This window comes from Dasypus novemcinctus, chromosome 21, assembly GCF_030445035.2.
Source record: "Dasypus novemcinctus isolate mDasNov1 chromosome 21, mDasNov1.1.hap2, whole genome shotgun sequence".
Lineage (NCBI taxonomy): Eukaryota > Metazoa > Chordata > Mammalia > Cingulata > Dasypodidae > Dasypus > Dasypus novemcinctus.
The window spans coordinates 17245441-17264224 of NC_080693.1; the positions used below are offsets into that span (position 1 = coordinate 17245441).

The following is an 18784-nucleotide window of genomic DNA, read 5'->3' on the forward strand; positions in this document are numbered from 1 at the left end:
TATTAATAATAGCTAACATTCACATTTATGTTAGGTATGTGATGTATTACATGTATTAACTCATTTAAATCATGTAATGATCCTATGAGATAGTAACTACTATAACCTCCATTTTGCAGCTAAGGAAACTGCATCACAGAGTTAAATAACTCGCCCAGGGTTACAAAGCTGATAAATGACAGAGCTGGGTTCAAACCCAGGCAGCCTGACTTCAGAATTTCTGCTCTTAACCACTTTGTTGTATCATCAGCAATGAGGTGGGGAAAGGGACATGCTTCTGTAAGAGAATGGAGCAAAAAGGGGAGTAGAGCAGAGATTAAGGCATGAAATGATGGGGCTAAATACTATGGGTAAGGGAAAAGGACAAAGGCAATCACAAGTGCAAGGCTGGACGAAGGGGCACAATAGTGAGAAGGAGAGTTGCAAAGAAAAGATAAAAATAGACAGTAAGCCAATGTATGTTGGGGAGATGAAGCAGGCCCAAGAAAACCTTGAAGAGGCTGCTGTGTGTGCTTAAGAGGCAGACTGTAGAGGCCAGAAGAAGAAAGGCAATGCTTACAAGATGGTGAAGGTGCCGTTGTAGGTGCTGGGGTCTAGCACAGGGATTCTGTGGAACCTCTGCTGTAGGCTCAAGCCAGAACAGTCCAGTGTCTCATCTTTGCAGGTACAGAGCTTGCATATGTTGATGGTCGTGGTGACGTTCTGTCCCTGTTGCACAGTTAAACCCGTATACGCCTTTCTTGGGGTGGGAGACTGTTGCTTTTGCACAGTTAAACCCATCTGTGCCTGATCTGGAGGGTAATTTGCAGCAACAGTCTGTTCCTGTTGCACAGGTAAACCTGTCCTTGCTTGTTCTGGGGGGTAATTTGCAGCAACAGTCTGTTCCTGTTGCACAGGTAAACCTGTCCTTGCTTGTTCTGGGGGGTAATTTGCAGCAACAGTCTGTTCCTGTTGCATAGGTAAACCTGTCCTTGCCTGTTCTGGGGGGTAATTTGCAGCAACAGTCTGTTCCTGTTGCACAGGTAAACCTGTCCTTGCTTGTTCTGGGGGGTAATTTGCAGCAACAGTCTGTTCCTGTTGCACAGGTAAACCTGTCCTTGCTTGTTCTGGGGGGTAATTTGCAGCAACAGTCTGTTCCTGTTGCATAGGTAAACCTGTCCTTGTCTGTTCTGGGGGGTAATTTGCAGCAAAAATCTGTTCCTGTTGCACAGGTAAACCTGTCCATGCCTGTTCTGGGGGGTAATTTGTAGAATGCACCACTGAATATAGAGTAGATGGAGACAGTATCTGCTTCTGATGACCTTGGGTGCTGAGTTATGGAATGCTCTATATCCAAAGGTTGAACTATAGTCGGGTTTGGATGCAGAGTCTGAACCTGGTTTGGAGGAAGTTCTACCCCAGGCAGGGAAGTGGAATGTTCAACCTCCATTATGGGTTTTGGAGTTATAGTGACCTCCAGGTCCTTCGGTTTAAGTGTGACACTGGGCAAGTGTGGGTTTGAATGCTGAACTTGATCCTGCTTGGTTGGAGGAGGTTGAGCCTCCATATTGGGTTCTGGAGTTATGGTAAGCTCCAGATTCCCAGGTTTAACAGTGACTTCTGTCAGGTTTGGATGCTGAGCCTGAATCAGATGTAGAAGTGGAGGGGCAACCTGAGGGAGCTCTGGAGAAGAAGTTGTACTTGTGGGTTCCGAAGTTATGGTGACCTCCAGGTCCACAGATTTAACAGTGACATTGGGCAAATTTGAATGCTGAGATTGATTTTGACCTGGAGGTGGAACTGTAACCTCGTGATATATTGGAAGTTGAGGTATAACCACCTGAGGAGACTCAGGAGGCTGAGTTGAAGATTCCTGCTTGGTTGGAGAAGGTTCAACCTCTGTATTGTGTTCTGGAATTATGGTAAGTTGCAGATCCACAGGTTTAACTGTGACTGTAGTCAGGTTTGGATTCTGAACCTGAATCTCATCTGAAGGTGGAAATGTCACCTGAAGGTGTGTGGGAGGAGCTGTAGTCTTCTCCAGGGCAGTAGAATGTTCAATTTCTGTAGTAGGTTCTGGATTTACGGTAAGCTTCAGATCCAAAGGCTGGACTGTGACACTGGACAAGCTTGATTGCTGAGCTTGCTCCTTACTTGTAGGCAGAACTGTCTGCTCCTGAAAAGCTGGAGGTTGAGCTTCTGTCTCCTTAGGAAGTCCTAGAGGCTGAGTTTGGGACTCCTGCTTGGTTGGAGAAGGTGCAACCTCCATAGTGGGTTCTGGAGTTACAGGAAGCTCCAGGTCAACATGTTTAACTGTGACTCCTGTCAGGTTTGCATGCTGAGCCTGAACCTGGTCTGAAGGTGGAGGGGTCACCTCAGGGGGCTTTGGAGAAGAAACTGTAGTTTTGTGCAGGGTTGTAGAATATTCAACTGCTTTACTGGTCTCTGGAGTTATGGAAAGCTCCAAATCCACAGGTTTGAGTGTGACTTCTGTCAGGTTTGGATGCTGAGCTTGAACCTGGTCTGAAGGTGGAAGAGTCATCTCAGGAAGCTCTGAAGAAGGAACTGTAGTTTTCTGTGGGGCTGTAGAGTATCCAGCCTCCTTAGTGGGTTCTGAAATTATAACTTCCTCAGGAGGATATGCAGGAGGTGCTAGGGTTACCTGCTGGAACGAAGAAGATTCCACATTCTGTGGACTCTCTGAAGTCTGAGCTGGGGTCTCCTGCTGAATTGGAGAAGATACCACCTCCTTAGAAGGCTCTGCAGGCTGAGCCGAGGTCAACTGTTGGACAGGAAAGGGTTCCTCTTTCTCAGAGGGCTCTGGAAGGTGACCTGGGGCCTCCTGCAGGACTGGAGAAGGTTCTACTTCCTTAGGGGGCTCTGGAAATGGAGCTGAGGTTTTCTGCTGGACCAGAGAAGTTTTATTCTCCTTCAGGGGTTCTGGAGTCTGAGCAGGGGCAATTTGCTGAACTGGAGAAAATTCAATCTCTTTAGCAGGCTCAGGAATTATGGTAAGCTCCAGAGCCACAGGTTTAACTGTGACTGGATGCTGAGCCTCATCCTGCCTTTGAGGTGAAATTGTCACCTCTTGATGCACTGGGGCTTGAGCTATACTGTGTGTAGCAGGCTCTGGAAACTGAACTGGAGACTCCTGCTGGACTGGAGAAGGTCCAATCTCTGTGGACATTTCTGTCAGAGATAGAGACTCCTGCTGGGTTGCGGAAGGTTTTCCACCTCAGTGAGCTCTGGAGGAGCAGGTGGAGTCACATGTTGGACTGGAGAAGGCCCACCTTCCTCAGTAGGCTCTGGAGTTATTGTAACCTGCAGATCCACAGGTTTAAGGGTGACACTGGGTACGTTTGAATGTTGAGTTTCATCCTGGGCAGGAGGCTGAAGAGTCACCACCTGATCCTTTTGTGGCTCTGGGGAGTGATCCTGAGACTCCTGAGGGACCTGCTGAGTTGGGGAAGGTGCCATCTCCTTAGGCAGCTCCAGAGACTGAGCTGGTACTACCTGCTGGACTGGAGATGGCTCAAACTCCTCAGGGGGCTCTGGAGACGGAGCTGGTGTTATGGTAAGTGGCAGATCCACTGGTTTAACTGTGACATTGGAGAATACTGGATGCTGAGCTTGAATGTGACCTGGAGGTAACATTTCCACCTCATGAGGCTCTGGAGGTTGAGCTGGAGTCTCAACCTGGGCTGGAGAACTTTCAAGTTCAGTGGGCTCTGGAGCATAAACTGAAGACTCCTGCTGGGTTGGAGATGGTTCAACTTGCTTAGGGGGTGTTGGAGGCTGAGCCTGTTGGTTTGGAAAAGGTTCCTCTTCCTTAGTGGGCTCCAGAGGTGAGGTTTGAGCCTCTTGCTGGACAGGCAAAAATTCACCTTCCTTGAGGGGAACTGGGGACTGAGCTGGTGTCACCAGTTGTACTGTAGGTGGTTCTACTGTCTCAAGGGGCCCTGGAGGGTAACCTGGAGCTACTTGTTGTACTGGAGAAGGTTCACTCTCCTTCAGAGGCTCTGGTGGCTGAGCTGGTGCTTCCTGCTGTGCCATGGGTGATACAACCTCTGTGGTGGGTTCAGGAGTTATCGTAAGTATCAGATCCACAGGCTTAACTGTAACATGGGGCAAGTTTACATGCTGAGGCTGATGCAGACCTGGAGGGTAAACTGTCATCTCATCATGCACTGCAGGGTGAGCTGCAACCTCATTAGGGGCCAGTGGTGGCTGAAATGGGGACTCTGGCTGGCCTGCAGAAGGGCTGAGCTTCTCATTGTGTTGTATAGGCTGAATTGTGGAATCCTGCTGGATTGGTGGATATTCAGCTTCTGCAGCAGGGTTTGGAGGCTGAACTGGAGCCTCTTGCTGCATTGGTGATAGCTCCAATTCCCCTGTAGGCTCTGGAAGCTGAACTGACACCTCCTGTTGATGTGGAGAGGGTGGAGGGAGAGTTGGAAGCCCTGAGGTCTCCTGCTGGGTTGTAGAAGGTTCAGTTTCCTCAGAGGTATCTGCAGGGTGAGCTGGGACCTCCTGCTGGTCTAGAGAAAGTCCAGCTTCTTCTGAGTGCTCTAGAGGTTGAGGTGGGCCTTCCTGTAGGATTGGAGAAGGTTCTGCTTCTTCAGGGGGTGTTGGTGGTTGACCCGGGGTCTCCTGCTGGCTTAGAGAAGGTTCAGCCTCTTTAGTGGGCTCTGGAGTTATGGTAACCTGTAGATGCCCAGTTCCAAGTGTATCACTTGGCAAGTTTGAGTAATGAGCTGGGCCCTGGCCTGGAGCTGGAGTTTGAGTTATAACCCCCAGAGAGGGCTCTGGACCTGTACTGTCCTGCTCGAATGGAGAAGGTTCAACTTCTTCAGGTAGCTACAGAGACTGAGCTGAGGCCTCTTGCTGACCTGGAGCACTTTCAACCTGTTCAGCAGGTTCCAGTGGCTGAGCTGATGCTTCCTGCTCTACTGGAGAAGGTTCCACCTGTTCAGACGGCTCGGATTGTTGAGCTGGGGCTTCCGGTTGGGCTGGAGAAGTTTCCACCTCCTCAGAGGGCCCTGGAAGTTGAGCTGGGCCTTCTTGCTGGCCTGGAGAAGGTTCACCCTCATAAGTGAGCTCTGGACGCTGAGCTGGGACCTCCTGCTCTGTTGAAGTTCCAGCACTAGTGGCTTCTGGAGTTACGGTAAGCTGTAGATCTACAGGTTTGAGTGTGACATTGGGAAAGTTTGAAAAATGAGCTTCATCCAGATCTGGATGTTTAACAGTCACAAGATTCCCTGGAGGTTGACGTGCAGCCTCCCTTTCCGGCTCTGGAGGCTGAGCTGGGGCCTCCAGCTGGAATGGAGGAGGTTCAGCTTCCTCATGTGCCTCTGAGGGTTGTGCTGGGTCATATGGCTGGACTGGAGGAAGTTCAGCCTCCTCAGGGGCCTCTGAGGGCTGTGCTGGGGCCTCCAGCTGGCCTGCAGGAAGTTCAGCCCCCTCAAGGGTGTCTGAGGACTGGGCTGGGGTCTCCTGCTGGGCTGGAGATGGTTCTACTTTCTCAGGGGGCTCTGGATGCTCAGCTGGGGCTTCCTGTTGGGTTTGAGATTGTTCTAGCTCCTCAGCAGGCTCTAGATGCTGAGTTTGGATTTCCCACTCATGTGGGGAAAGTTCAGCCTCCTCAGGGGACTCTGAAAGCTCATCTAAGTTCTCTAGGAAGTCCAGAGGTAGGCCATCTGGAGGATAAAATATGTCCAGACTTGGATCTAGAAGATCAGACTCATAGGATTGATCTTGAAGAGTTTTTGCTAATTGATCTGAATTTCCAATCTTAGCAAGCTGATGATGGTGAGCTAGATCTTTCTTCAGGTTTGAGGGTGAAGCAATAAACTTAGCTGATTTTGAACTCTGACTGTCCTCTAAAGGTGGAACAACTGTTTCAAATGACTGGTTATCTTCAGCCTGATTCAAAGCTGCAGTGTGACTCCTACTTTTGAGTTGAGGAGGCATAGCTAGGGCCTGATTCTGAATCCAATCGAGTGTTGGATCTGCCTCCAGGAGCTTTTGATGCCGACTTAGGTTATCATTCAGATCCAGAAGTGGAAGAGCAAACTGATCAGGCCCTGCAGGCAGCTCTGTGTCCAAGTGTAGAACCAAAGTTTCAGTGAAGTGCTGAGGTCGGGCCAAAATGGGGGCGGGAGCTGAGGATCCAAGTAGTCAAATCCTCCTGGCTCAGGTTGGGGTGTAAGCGCATGGGGTGGTTCAGCAGGGGGACTGGAGAAGGGAGTAGACCCGGGCTCAGTGGGCCCCGCCCCCTCCGCCGGTTGTCAGTGTCTATTTGCTACAGGCTGCACTTTCTTTCCCGCTGGGTGGCTCTCCTCACAGGCGCACTCCTTGCGCGTGGGGCTCCCCTACGTGGGGGACACCCCTGTGTGGCAGGGCCCTCCATATGTGCATCAGCACTGCGCATGGGCCAGCTCCACACAGGTCAAGGAGGCCCGGGCTTTGAACCGCGGACCTCGCATGTGGTAGACGGATGCCCTAAGCACTGGGCCAAGTCCGTTTCCCTCATTTGATTATTAAGCCCCTCTATGGGCTACCACTAATTAGTGATGACTCCAAAATTTCTGTAGGAATGATTTTGGGAGATGGGCAGTTGAGTCTGGGAGAGAGCATAGCATTTTACATTGGCAAAGGAAAACTTCCCCAATCCCACCTTTGCTTAACACAGCCATTAATCTAGAAAAGGTTAACCCCACTTTACAGAGGTCTACCTTCCATATGCATAGGGAGAAGACACTTAGGATGATAAAATCAGCAAATACTTTTTTTGTAAATACTACCACTGATGTGGGCTATGGGTGACCCGGCCCACAGGTCAAACGAACCGGCACCTGAAAGAGGGAGTGGGAATTGGGGGACAAGAGGCTCTGGAGGGTAACCTGGGGCCACTTGTTGTACTGGAGAAGGTGCACTCTCCTTCGGAGGCTCTGGTGGCTGAGCTGGTGCTTCCTGCTGGGCCATGGGTGATACAACCTCTGTGGTGGGTTCAGGAGTTATCGTAAGTATCAGATCCACAGGCTTAACTGTAACATGGGGCAAGTTTACATGCTGAGGCTGATGCAGACCTGGAGGGTAAACTGTCATCTCATCATGCACTGCAGGGTGAGCTGCAACCTCATTAGGGGCCAGTGGTGGCTGAAATGGGGACTCTGGCTGGCCTGCAGAAGGGCTGAGCTTCTCATTGTGTTGTATAGGCTGAATTGTGGAATCCTGCTGGATTGGTAGATATTCAGCTTCTGCAGCAGGTTTTGGAAGCTGAACTGGAGCCTCTTGCTGCATTGGTGATAGCTCCAATTCCCCTGTAGGCTCTGGAAGCTGAACTGACACCTCCTGTTGATGTGGAGAGGGTGGAGGGAGAGTTGGAAGCCCTGAGGTCTCCTGCTGGGTTGTAGAAGGTTCAGTTTCCTCAGAGGTATCTGCAGGGTGAGCTGGGACCTCCTGCTGGTCTAGAGAAAGTCCAGCTTCTTCTGAGTGCTCTAGAGGTTGAGGTGGGCCTTCCTGTAGGATTGGAGAAGGTTCTGCTTCTTCAGGGGGTGTTGGTGGTTGACCCGGGGTCTCCTGCTGGCTTAGAGAAGGTTCAGCCTCTTTAGTGGGCTCTGGAGTTATGGTAACCTGTAGATGCCCAGTTCCAAGTGTATCACTTGGCAAGTTTGAGTAATGAGCTGGGCCCTGGCCTGGAGCTGGAGTTTGAGTTATAACCCCCAGAGAGGGCTCTGGACCTGTACTGTCCTGCTCGAATGGAGAAGGTTCAACTTCTTCAGGTAGCTACAGAGACTGAGCTGAGGCCTCTTGCTGACCTGGAGCACTTTCAACCTGTTCAGCAGGTTCCAGTGGCTGAGCTGATGCTTCCTGCTCTACTGGAGAAGGTTCCACCTGTTCAGACGGCTCGGATTGTTGAGCTGGGGCTTCCGGTTGGGCTGGAGAAGTTTCCACGTCCTCAGAGGGCCCTGGAAGTTGAGCTGGGCCTTCTTGCTGGCCTGGAGAAGGTTCACCCTCATAAGCGAGCTCTGGACGCTGAGCTGGGACCTCCTGCTCTGTTGAAGTTCCAGCACTAGTGGCTTCTGGAGTTACAGTAAGCTGTAGATCTACAGGTTTGAGTGTGACATTGGGAAAGTTTGAAAAATGAGCTTCATCCAGATCTGGATGTTTAACAGTCACAAGATTCCCTGGAGGTTGACGTGCAGCCTCCCTTTCCGGCTCTGGAGGCTGAGCTGGGGCCTCCAGCTGGAATGGAGGAGGTTCAGCCTCCTCATGTGCCTCTGAGGGTTGTGCTGGGTCATATGGCTGGACTGGAGGAAGTTCAGCCTCCTCAGGGGCCTCCGAGGGCTGTGCTGGGGCCTCCAGCTGGCCTGCAGGAAGTTCAGCCCCCTCAAGGGTGTCTGAGGACTGGGCTGGGGTCTCCTGCTGGGCTGGAGATGGTTCTACTTTCTCAGGGGGCTCTGGATGCTCAGCTGGGGCTTCCTGTTGGGTTTGAGATTGTTCTAGCTCCTCAGCAGGCTCTAGATGCTGAGTTTGGATTTCCCACTCATGTGGGGAAAGTTCAGCCTCCTCAGGGGACTCTGAAAGCTCATCTAAGTTCTCTAGGAAGTCCAGAGGTAGGCCATCTGGAGGATAAAATATGTCCAGACTTGGATCTAGAAGATCAGACTCATAGGATTGATCTTGAAGAGTTTTTGCTAATTGATCTGAATTTCCAATCTTAGCAAGCTGATGATGGTGAGCTAGATCTTTCTTCAGGTTTGAGGGTGAAGCAATAAACTTAGCTGATTTTGAACTCTGACTGTCCTCTAAAGGTGGAACAACTGTTTCAAATGACTGGTTATCTTCAGCCTGATTCAAAGCTGCAGTGTGACTCCTACTTTTGAGTTGAGGAGGCATAGCTAGGGCCTGATTCTGAATCCAATCGAGTGTTGGATCTGCCTCCAGGAGCTTTTGATGCCGACTTAGGTTATCATTCAGATCCAGAAGTGGAAGAGCAAACTGATCAGGCCCTGCAGGCAGCTCTGTGTCCAAGAGTGGAACCAAAGTTTCAGTGAAGTGCTGAGGTCGGGCCAAAATGGGGGCGGGAGCTGAGGATCCAAGTAGTCAAATCCTCCTGGCTCAGGTTGGGGTGTAAGCGCATGGGGTGGTTCAGCGGGGGGACTGGAGAAGGGAGTAGACCCGGGCTCAGTGGGCCCGGGAGGGTGGGAGATTACCTGGATTGTGTCCAGGGATGATGCTGGAGGCTGAGCTGCCGAAACCAGCAGCCACAGCGGATGCATGCGAGGAGGAGCTGGGGGCCCCTAGGCGCAGCCGGGACATGATATGCGGATGCTCAAGCGTCCTGTGACCCACGACAGTGGGGTGCCGGCGCCGCGCAGAGAGCGGGAACCCATCGGTTCTGGCAGTCTGAAGCGGGCACACCTTTGTAACCACGTGCCCCTCCCCCACCTCACGACCCGCCCTTTATTTACGTCGCCTTTGTTTACGTTGCCTTTGTTTACGCCAGCTTTATTTAGCTTGGCCTGTGATCGCTCCACGCCACCAGGTGAGCCCTTGTTCCAGAATCACTATGGCTTAAGGCTCCCTTCCCCAAAGTGGAGTTGCCGGCTGCCATGTCTTGTCTCCGCAGTGAGGCAGGATTTGAGCCAGACCCTGGTTCCCCCTCCAACACCCCAATTCTACCTCGAGTAGCGTGGGCAGGGAGGGAGGCAGTGCTTGCCAAGGAAGCAACAGAACACAGACTCTTTGGATATTCAAAACCGCTAGTCTGTTCCCGGCAGCCTGAACTCTTTTTCCTCCAAGCTGAAATCCCAAAGACCTTCTTCCTCCCCTTGGCTATACTGCTTCCAAGGAAAGTAACTGACCTGCAAAATGAGCACCCTTTAATGTAGCCATTTCTGAGTATTCTCTCTATTCCTCATTATATTATATATATATATATGTGTGTGTGTGTATGTATATATATATATATTTGAAGATTTATTTATTTATTTTTAATCCCGCTCCCCCTCCGCTGGTGGTAGGTGTCCATTTGCTGCAGGCTGCACTTTCTTTCCCGCTGGGTGGCTCTCCTCACAGGCGCACTCCTTGCGCGTGGGGCTCCCCTACGTGGGGGACACCCCTGTGTGGCAGGGCCCTCCATATGTGCATCAGCACTGCGCATGGGCCAGCTCCACACAGGTCAAGGAGGCCCGGGCTTTGAACCGCGGACCTCGCATGTGGTAGACGGATGCCCTAAGCACTGGGCCAAGTCCGTTTCCCTCATTTGATTATTAAGCCCCTCTATGGGCTACCACTAATTAGTGATGACTCCAAAATTTCTGTAGGAATGATTTTGGGAGATGGGCAGTTTAGTCTTGGAGAGAGCATAGCATTTTACATTGGCAAAGGAAAACTTCCCCAATCCCACCTTTGCTTAACACAGCCATTCATCTAGAAAAGGTTAACCCCACTTTACAGAGGTCTACCTTCCATATGCATAGGGAGAAGACACTTAGGATGATAAAATCAGCAAATACTTTTTTTTAAATACTACCACTGATGTGGGCTATGGGTGACCCGGCCCACAGGTCAAACGAACCGGCACCTGAAAGAGGGAGTGGGAATTGGGGGACAAGAGGTGAGAAAAACGGAGACAAGACAGGATTCTGATCAAGTCTCCGTTTATTGAGGGTAGAGCATCAGAATATATACTAAGGGGAGGGTATTAGCAGGGGGTGGTAGGCTGATGAAGCGGCTCTTCCATATAAGGCAATAAAATGCTGTTACACTACTTGCTACAGGTTGCGAGTCTTCAATGCTGGTCATGGCTTCAACATCTTGTTGCGCAGGCACGACACTTTTTGCCTGGGAAACTGGGGAAAGGGGAAGAAGAAGGCGGAAGCACAGGGGTGGAGTAGGCGTACTTATGAAAACTGCCATGTTGCTGGAGACTGCAAATGCACGTAGCTCCGGGCGGCTCCCCACAGGTCCCCCTTCTTTATTATATTTTATGAAGCACCCTGAGTTCGGAGGCCCATTTGGACTCCCTGAGTCTGCCAGGATTCAGGTTTAAGGATGGTGAGATTTAAAGGGTTACACTGACCACGTGGACAGTTAGCCGGGGCCATACCCTTGGTGAGGATCGCTGTCTGTTTAGCTATGTCTGTGTTCCAGGTGGCCCAGATGACACAAGACTAGTAGGGGCAGTAGTATGCACCTATGTATTTGCACCAAAAGCTCCCCCCTTGGGCTGCACTTCCCATTTCTGGAGCGCACATGTACTTATTGCTATGAGTATACGTTTGCTCTCAGCTGAGCCCTCCACAATCTGTGTTCCATGGTATCCCACAGTCTATAACCTGACATGCGTCAAATAGGAGGGAGACTCGTTGGTTCTGGCTCATGACTGGGGTGGAGGAAAGTAGATTCCCATTTTGATTAAGCACTCTTATTTCCCATTTACGGGAGACTGTTGGAGGTCTAGGGTCATAGCAGTTGATTTGGCCAGATGCATTACAGACACTATAGGAGGTTTCCTGAAACTGACAGGTGGTTACTTGGCCCTTGCAGGTGTAATGACTATGATATATTAATGTGGTGTTGACATGGGCCCCTGTACGCACCTTTTGAATACATGGCTCACATTCTGTGGTGTCGACCTGGGACCAGGTTAGGGCTAGAAGCAGGAAAAATAGGCAAAGGGGCATTGCAACAGATTAAACTGGATTCTTTTTTTTAAAATTATTTATTTATTATTATTATTTTTAAATTACATTAAAAAAAAATGAGGTCCCATTAAACCCCACCGCCCCCACCCCCATTCCCCCTACTCCCCCCACAGCAACACTCTCTCCCATCATCATGACACATCCATTGCACCTGGTAAGTTCATCTCTGAGCATCACTGCACCCCATAGTCAATGGTCCACATCATAGCCCAGACTCTCTCACGTTCCATCCAGTGGGCCCTGGGGGGATCTACAGTGTCCCGTAATTGTCCATGAAGCACTATCCAGGACAACTCCATGTCCCGAAAACACCTCCACATCTCATCTCTTCCTCCCATTCCCCAAACCCAGCAGCCCCCATGGCTACCGTTCCCACACCCATTCCACATTTTCTCTGTGGACATTGGATTGGTTGTGTCCATTGCACACCTATGTCAAGTGAGGGCTTAGATTCCACATGGGTACTGGATGCACTCCTCCCGCTTCTAGTTGTAGACACTCTAGGCTCCATGTTGTGGTGGTTGACCTTCTTCAACTCCATGTTAGCTGAGTGGAGTAAGTCCAATAAATCAAAGTGTAGGAGCTGAAGTCTGTTGAGGCTCTGGGCCTGGGTGTCATATTATCAGTCCAGAGATTCAATCCCCTACATATATCTTAAACCCAGCACCAACTACAATTCCAATAAAGTAGCATGCAAGTCTTGTGAAAAGAGATCCCCTCTGAGTCCAATTCCATCTCGCAGAAACACCAGCTCCAAAGAAGGGCCATCTGTCATGGCAGTGAACCCTTTCTGCCATGACCATAGAACCCGTGGGTCTCTTTATAACTGGATTCTTAATCTTTGGCTGTGCGTAGATTAATCAGCTTCCAGGATGTGACAGGAGCAGGACTCGGTGTTCCCTCCTCAATCTTCAGCCGTGCGTGGACTAGTCAGCTTCCGGGGTGTGACTGGAGCAGGGCTTGGTGTTCCCCTTTTTTGCAAGATGAGTTTGGTTGGGCTGTGGGTATCTGAAATACAGGTCCAGGACTCTGGGGCAGCTTGCTTGACTCGGCTATGGTATATCCATGGGATGATTTTAGCTACTTTAACTGCAGTGGGGGTGGATAAAATGACAAGATAGGGCCCTCGCCATTGAGGGGTTAGTGGAGCTGACTTCCAGTCCTTGACCCAAACTGCATCTCCTGGCTTGTATGGGTGTACAGAGCTGCTTAAGCTAATGGGGGCCCTTTCTTGGACCCAGTGATGCAGGTTATGTAGGGTTTTTCCTAAACTTATCATCTACTGAGCTATTGATAAGTTTCCTCTTTCTCTGAGATCCCCCTCTATATTTCTGATTAAGGGAGGAGGCCTCCCAAAGAGGATTTCATAAGGGGTTAGGCTTAGTTTTCGGCTTGGGCTGGCTCGAATTTGTAGGAGAGCACTTGGAAGTACCTGCACCCATGTTAGCCCAGTTTCTTGGCAAATCTTGGCAATGTAAGTCTTTATTGTATGGTTCATTTGCTCTACCTTTCCTGAGCTCTGAGGATGGTAAGCGGTGTGCAGTTTCCATTGGATGCGCAGTGCCTTTGCAATCTTTTGAGTGATTTCAGAGACCAAGGCAGATCCGTTGTTAGAGCCAATTGAGAGCGGTAGCCCATAGCAAGGGATGATTTCCCTGAGGAGAACCTTGGCTACTTCTTCAGCTTTTTCTGTTTGAGTGGGGAAGGCCTCTCCCCAGCCAGAAAACATGCAAACAAGGACTAGGAGATATTTATAGCCTCCAGATTGTGGCATTTCAGTGAAATCAACTACTAGATCTTCAAGGGGCATACTACCAATTCTCTGGACCCCTGGCGAGGGTTATTCTTTGCACATATCACACACTGTTGGCATACAGCATGGGTGATAGTGACAAGCCTTGGAATGTAAAAGAATCTTTCTAACACTTCTTTAAAATGGGTTTTTCCCAAGTGTGTGTTCTCATGGTAGTCTTGAACTACAGTTGCTGCTAATATTTGTGGCACAATTATTCTGTGATCAGGCAATGTCCACCATCCATTTTCCCCTTGTGTCCCGCCCTCAGAGAGTATCCACTCTCTCTCAGCTTGAGTATATTGTGGCTCTCAGTGACTCAAAGGCTGCGGGGCGAGAGCATGCAATGTATACTGGATGTTCTGATAATTAAGGGGTTGAGGAATGAGAGCAGCAGCCAGGTTTTCAGATAGGGATCCCTCCCGCGCCACTCTTTTTGCTTCAGCGTCTGCCCTCCGATTTCCCTGGGCAATGGGGCTGTGGCTTGTCTGGTGTCCCTTACAGTGCATGACAGCTACTTTGGCAGGCTTCCAAACTGCATCTAGTAGCTCCAGAATCTGTGTGGCATATTTAATGCTCTTCCCTCCCGAGTTAATGAGTCCCTTTTGTTTATATAAGGCTCCATGCGCATGCAGGGTAAGAAAGGCATATTTGGAGTCTGTGAAGATGTTAACTTTGGCTCCGGCTGCAATTTGCAAGGCTCGGGTAAGGGCAATGTGTTCAGCTTTCTATGCTGATGTGTTATTTGGGAGGCGCTGCGCCTCTACTGTGGTCTCAGATGTTACTACAGCATATCCTGCTCGCCGATTGCTGCCCTGCATAAAGCTACTCCCATCTGTAAAAAAACTCCATGTCAGGATTTCCCAATGGCTGGTCTTGGAGGTTTGGCCGGCTGGAATATACTTCTTGCAATGTTTCCAGGCAGTTATGGGCTGGAACCCCTGGCTCTACGGGTAGCAGGGTGGCTAGATTTAGGGTTTTTACAAGTTCTAGCTGGATGGGTGGATTTTCACATAATAGGGTCTGATATTTAACCAGGCGGCTGTTAGTAAGCCAATGTGTTTCTTTGGCTTCTAAGATTGTGACTACTGCATGTGGAACCCGGACAATAATAGGCTGTCCAAGAGTTAATTTTATAGCTTCTACTGTAAGCATGGCTGCAGCTGCTACAGCTTGTAAACATGAGGGCCATTCCTGGGCTACAGTGTCCAGTTGTTTGGATAGATATGCTACAGGTCTTTGCCAGGAACCGAGGTATTGAGTGAGTACTCCTACTGCTATGCTTTGGTGGTTGTGAACATAGAGATAGAACGGCTTACTGAGGTTTGGAAGTCCGAGACTCGGTGCTTCTATTAGAGCTTGTTTGAGAGCAGTGAAAGCATTTTTCTGTGGGCTTTCCCAGAGCAGGGCATTTCTATCTCCCCCCTTTGTGGCTTCATATAGAGGGCGCGTGAGGACCCCAAAATTGGGGATTCAATTGCGGCAGAATTCAGCTGCCCCAAGGAACTCTTGCAGCTTCCGGTGAGTGTTGGGCTCAGGCAGACTACAGATTGCTTTCTTTCTTTCAAGTCCCAATTCACGGCGCCCCTGTGTTATTTTGTAACCTAGATATTTGACCTGAGGTAGGCAGATTTGGGCCTTTTTCTTAGACACTCGATAGCACTTTTGCTGTAGAGTTCAAGCTGCAGGACAGCTGGGATGAACTGGCTGTATCCAGGCTGAGGGCGGAGGCAGTGAGCTTCCTGTTTCGCCTGATCTTATGACCGGAGTGCTGGACTTCGATGTCCTCTGAGCCTGAGGAATGGGAAATTGAATCCACAGACTCCTTCCGCTGTAGTTCTGTACCAGAGGTAGTAAGAGGGTCTAGCTCAGAGAGTGGGCAAAGCCCAGAGAGGGCCAATGGGGTCAATGTCCATTCGTTTAAGATGGCGGACTTGTAGGAGAGTTCAAAGGACAAGGATGTTAGCCCCTGCAGGAAGCTAAGGAGAAACTCGCCCTCCTCTGCATCTCGAAGCAGGGCTGTGGGCTGATGGTATTCGCACAGCCAGGCCTGCTCCTGAAGGAGCAGGTTCAGGTAGCATTCCATCAGGCCATCATTGAGGGCCAGCCGGAGCCAGGCTCGACAGCGTCCCACATCTGTATTGACAAGATCAGGTGCTCCAATTCTGAGATGACATGTCTGGGAAGGCGGAGAACAGATTTGTTTCAAGAAACTATCACAAATCCTTGATATGCCTTCTCTTCTCTTTTCTTCTTTTAAAGATATTTAGATTGCATAAATGCTACATAAAAATGTAAGGGATTCCCATATGCCCCACTCCCTACCCCTCCCACTCTTTCCCACGTTAACAACATCCTTCATTAGTGTGGTATATTTGTTACAATTGATGAACACATATTGGAGCATTGCCACTAAGTATGTGGATTATAGTTTACATTATAGTTTAAACCCTCTCCCCCCCATTTTTGTAAGTTATGACAAGATATATAATGGCCTATATCCATCACTGCAACATCATTCAGGACAATTCCAATGGTTGAAAATGCCACCATATTACACCTATTTTTAAAAAAAATACTTAGGTTACATAAATGTTACTGACATGTCTCTTAACCACTGACTAGCAAGAACCAATAATAAAGATGGCAAATATATACAAGCATGAAAAAATTCCTGGGTAATAGTGTTTCAAGGAGAATTTAGAAATAGCTAAGCCAAAACCCCCAATTTTTTGAGGTTGGTATTATGAAGGATAAATACCATGTTCATTATAATTACATCATGGACCCCTGACATCCATCCATCTGTTGACCTAAGACCTGCTTGATGAGCACCTAAGTACAAGGTCCTTGGAGGTATGAAGATACAGTGTAAAGACATGGTCCCTGCCCTAACTCCAAGAAACTGCCATTCAAGGGCACATGTTAGGTGACTTTTACTGTTGGTGGATCTGGGGCAGGGGGTAGAGGGAATCAGTTCAGGATTGGAGTATGAAAATGTCATAGAAAAGGCAGCATATGAGATGGGCCCTGGGATTTTCCAAGAGGCAAGATGTAAGGTACAAGGGACAGACAGAAAAAGCATAAAGTGTAAGGAAACAACAGACAATTGCTGAGCAGTCCAATTACAACATGTGGAGGGAGAGCAGGTGATTTGGCTGCAAAGTCAGGTAAGAAGGTCTTGAGTAGCAAACCAATAAGGCCAAGTGGGCAATGGTCTCTACAACCAGCTGTGCATCAGAATCACCTGGACAACCTGATCAGATTCTGGGACTCTCAAACCCAACCTAGTAATTCAGACACTTGAGGGGGCTAGCAGCAGCTGTGGGGGCTGGCCTTTGGAAGTCTGGTACATGATTCTGTGCAGGAAAGTGACTTAACCCCAACCACGCAGACTTCAGTGTAGATTTTTCAGACTAAGATTAGACCTTAAGGCTACTAAACGCAGTTCTTGAATGCCTTGGGCTGAAGGAAATGCCCTCCTCTGAACTGTCATGGTCCCTTGTACATGCCTCCTCCATGGAGAACAGACCACACTCTACTGGACTCAGTGACTGAGCTCCCATTAAGCTCAGTAGGTATTGACTGGCTGACTGACCTAAGGAAAGACAGAACAGAATGAGATAAGGGGACACTTAGAAAGCCACTGTCAGCCAATAGAAAGGTAAGAACATGAGATAGGACAGTGGCAGTAGACATGAAAAGGAAGATCAGAGTCTGACATGGAACCTTCAGGCTGAAAGTGGCATTTAATAATAGCCCTTGGAGACACAGTGCCAGATACTTGCTCAAAGGCCCAGGCAATTAGGGGCAAGGCCAAAAGACAAATGTCTCAACAGTGAATATTCAGATATTCTATCTGGATTCTACTCTTTTGAAAAATCCCATCCCTAGTCATAAAAATAATATTTAGCACACAGACTTTTAAACATCCTAAGACAGGGCTGGCAAATGTTTTCTGTAAAGGGCTGGATAGTAAATATTTTAGGCTTTGCAGGCCATACAATCAACTACTCAATTCTGCCATGATGGGGTAAAAGCAGACACAGACAATATGTATGTGAATGGGCGTGGCTATATTCCGATAAAACTTTATTTACAAAAACAGACGGTAGGCCAGATTTGGCACATAGGCTCTGGTTGCCAATTGCCTGTCTAAAACAATATTTCCCAATCTTTTTCACATTGAGACAAACAGAAAATATTTGTATGCCAGCCTGAAGTAAACAGAAGAGGCTGTTCCATCTAGAGGTAACCAGGCCCAGGGGCTTAAAGCAGCCCCAGGTCACTGCTTGAGGGCTGAGGGGTTCAATATCTAATTACGCTCTGGCTGGGAAGCTGGATCTAAGAATACACCCTTATACAGGACACTGTCTACCTCCTACCTCTATGGCATCTTGGCTCGTTTCTCTCAATGTTGATCAGAAGCGCTAAGTGTCCCACATTCTGAAACCCCTCTAGCTGATCTTATTTGTGAGTGATGGCTTTCAGGAGGGGCCAGAAGACAGGTTGAGGAAGAGGCTTCTGGTGGGCAGTTTTCTTCCTCTTTCCCCCAGCCTCAGCATGGATGTACTTAGCGTGCAAGCCATGGATAAACACGGCCTCCAGGGCACTGCACATGATGTTGGCATCTCCATCTTCACTGGTGACCGCTGTGTCCAAGGACACATACTGCTTTTGCAATGCCTTCACTGATCCCACCAGCTTCTTCTTGATGACCTAGGCAATGCCAAATATAAGAAAGTCCTTTAAGAAAAATCCTATGGAGACCCCCTGGAATTAACTCTTGCTTGTTGGGAAATACATTCACAGCCATAGGAGTACATACATGAATGTATGCATCTATATATTCCTTCTACAAAAATAGCATATATTAATTCTAGAGACTAAAGATAAAAGCATAGAGAAGAAAATGAAAATCACACACATCACCCAGAGACAACTACTGCTACTATTTTTTTTGCATATCCTTCATTATGTATCTTTTTGTTTTTTAAATGGAATTTCAGTCAACTTATGGCCATATGCATCTCATGTTTAAATAGTGGCACTATCATAGTGACTAGGCTTTGGGACAGATATGAGAGCTTTGGTAAATCTATCTAGGACAGAGGTGGGGCTTTCCACCTTACTGATGTGATCAAGGTTTCCTCAGAGAATCAATGAGCTAATCAATGCAGAGCATCAAGAACACTACCCTAGAACAATTAAGATATCAAGAAAACAAAAGCCATGTCTACATTAAGAAAGATCCCAGACCTGGGAGTCAGAGGCCTAGATTCAGTCCCAGCTTTGTCAG

General features: G+C 48.8%; 1 protein-coding gene and 1 long non-coding RNA gene across 11 annotated transcripts in view; one reads left to right on the forward strand and one right to left on the reverse strand.

Moving 5' to 3' along the window:
• Nucleotides 1–18784, reverse strand: part of LOC131274974 (leucine-rich repeat-containing protein 37B-like) — a 51450-nt gene that overhangs the window by 22992 nt on the left and 9674 nt on the right. For 5 of the 6 annotated variants that reach the window (XR_009182309.2, XR_011646771.1, XR_011646770.1 and 2 more), the window contains one exon: nucleotides 560–18204. Coding sequence is in view for 1 of the 6 variants with exons in the window: in XM_071210302.1 (XP_071066403.1) it covers nucleotides 7768–8880 (1113 nt within the window). In the remaining 5 variants the exon portion in view is untranslated. The remainder of the gene's footprint in view (nucleotides 1–559; nucleotides 18205–18784) is intronic. The other variant, XR_011646772.1, reaches the window with a different exon arrangement.
• Nucleotides 5057–18784, forward strand: part of LOC131274976 (uncharacterized) — a 47573-nt gene continuing 33845 nt past the window's right edge. For 3 of the 5 annotated variants that reach the window (XR_011646774.1, XR_011646776.1, XR_009182310.2), the window contains exons 1-2: nucleotides 5057–5143; nucleotides 7824–8074. This is a non-coding gene — a long non-coding RNA (uncharacterized lncRNA). The remainder of the gene's footprint in view (nucleotides 5144–7823; nucleotides 8075–18784) is intronic. The other 2 variants (XR_011646777.1, XR_011646778.1) reach the window with 2 other exon arrangements.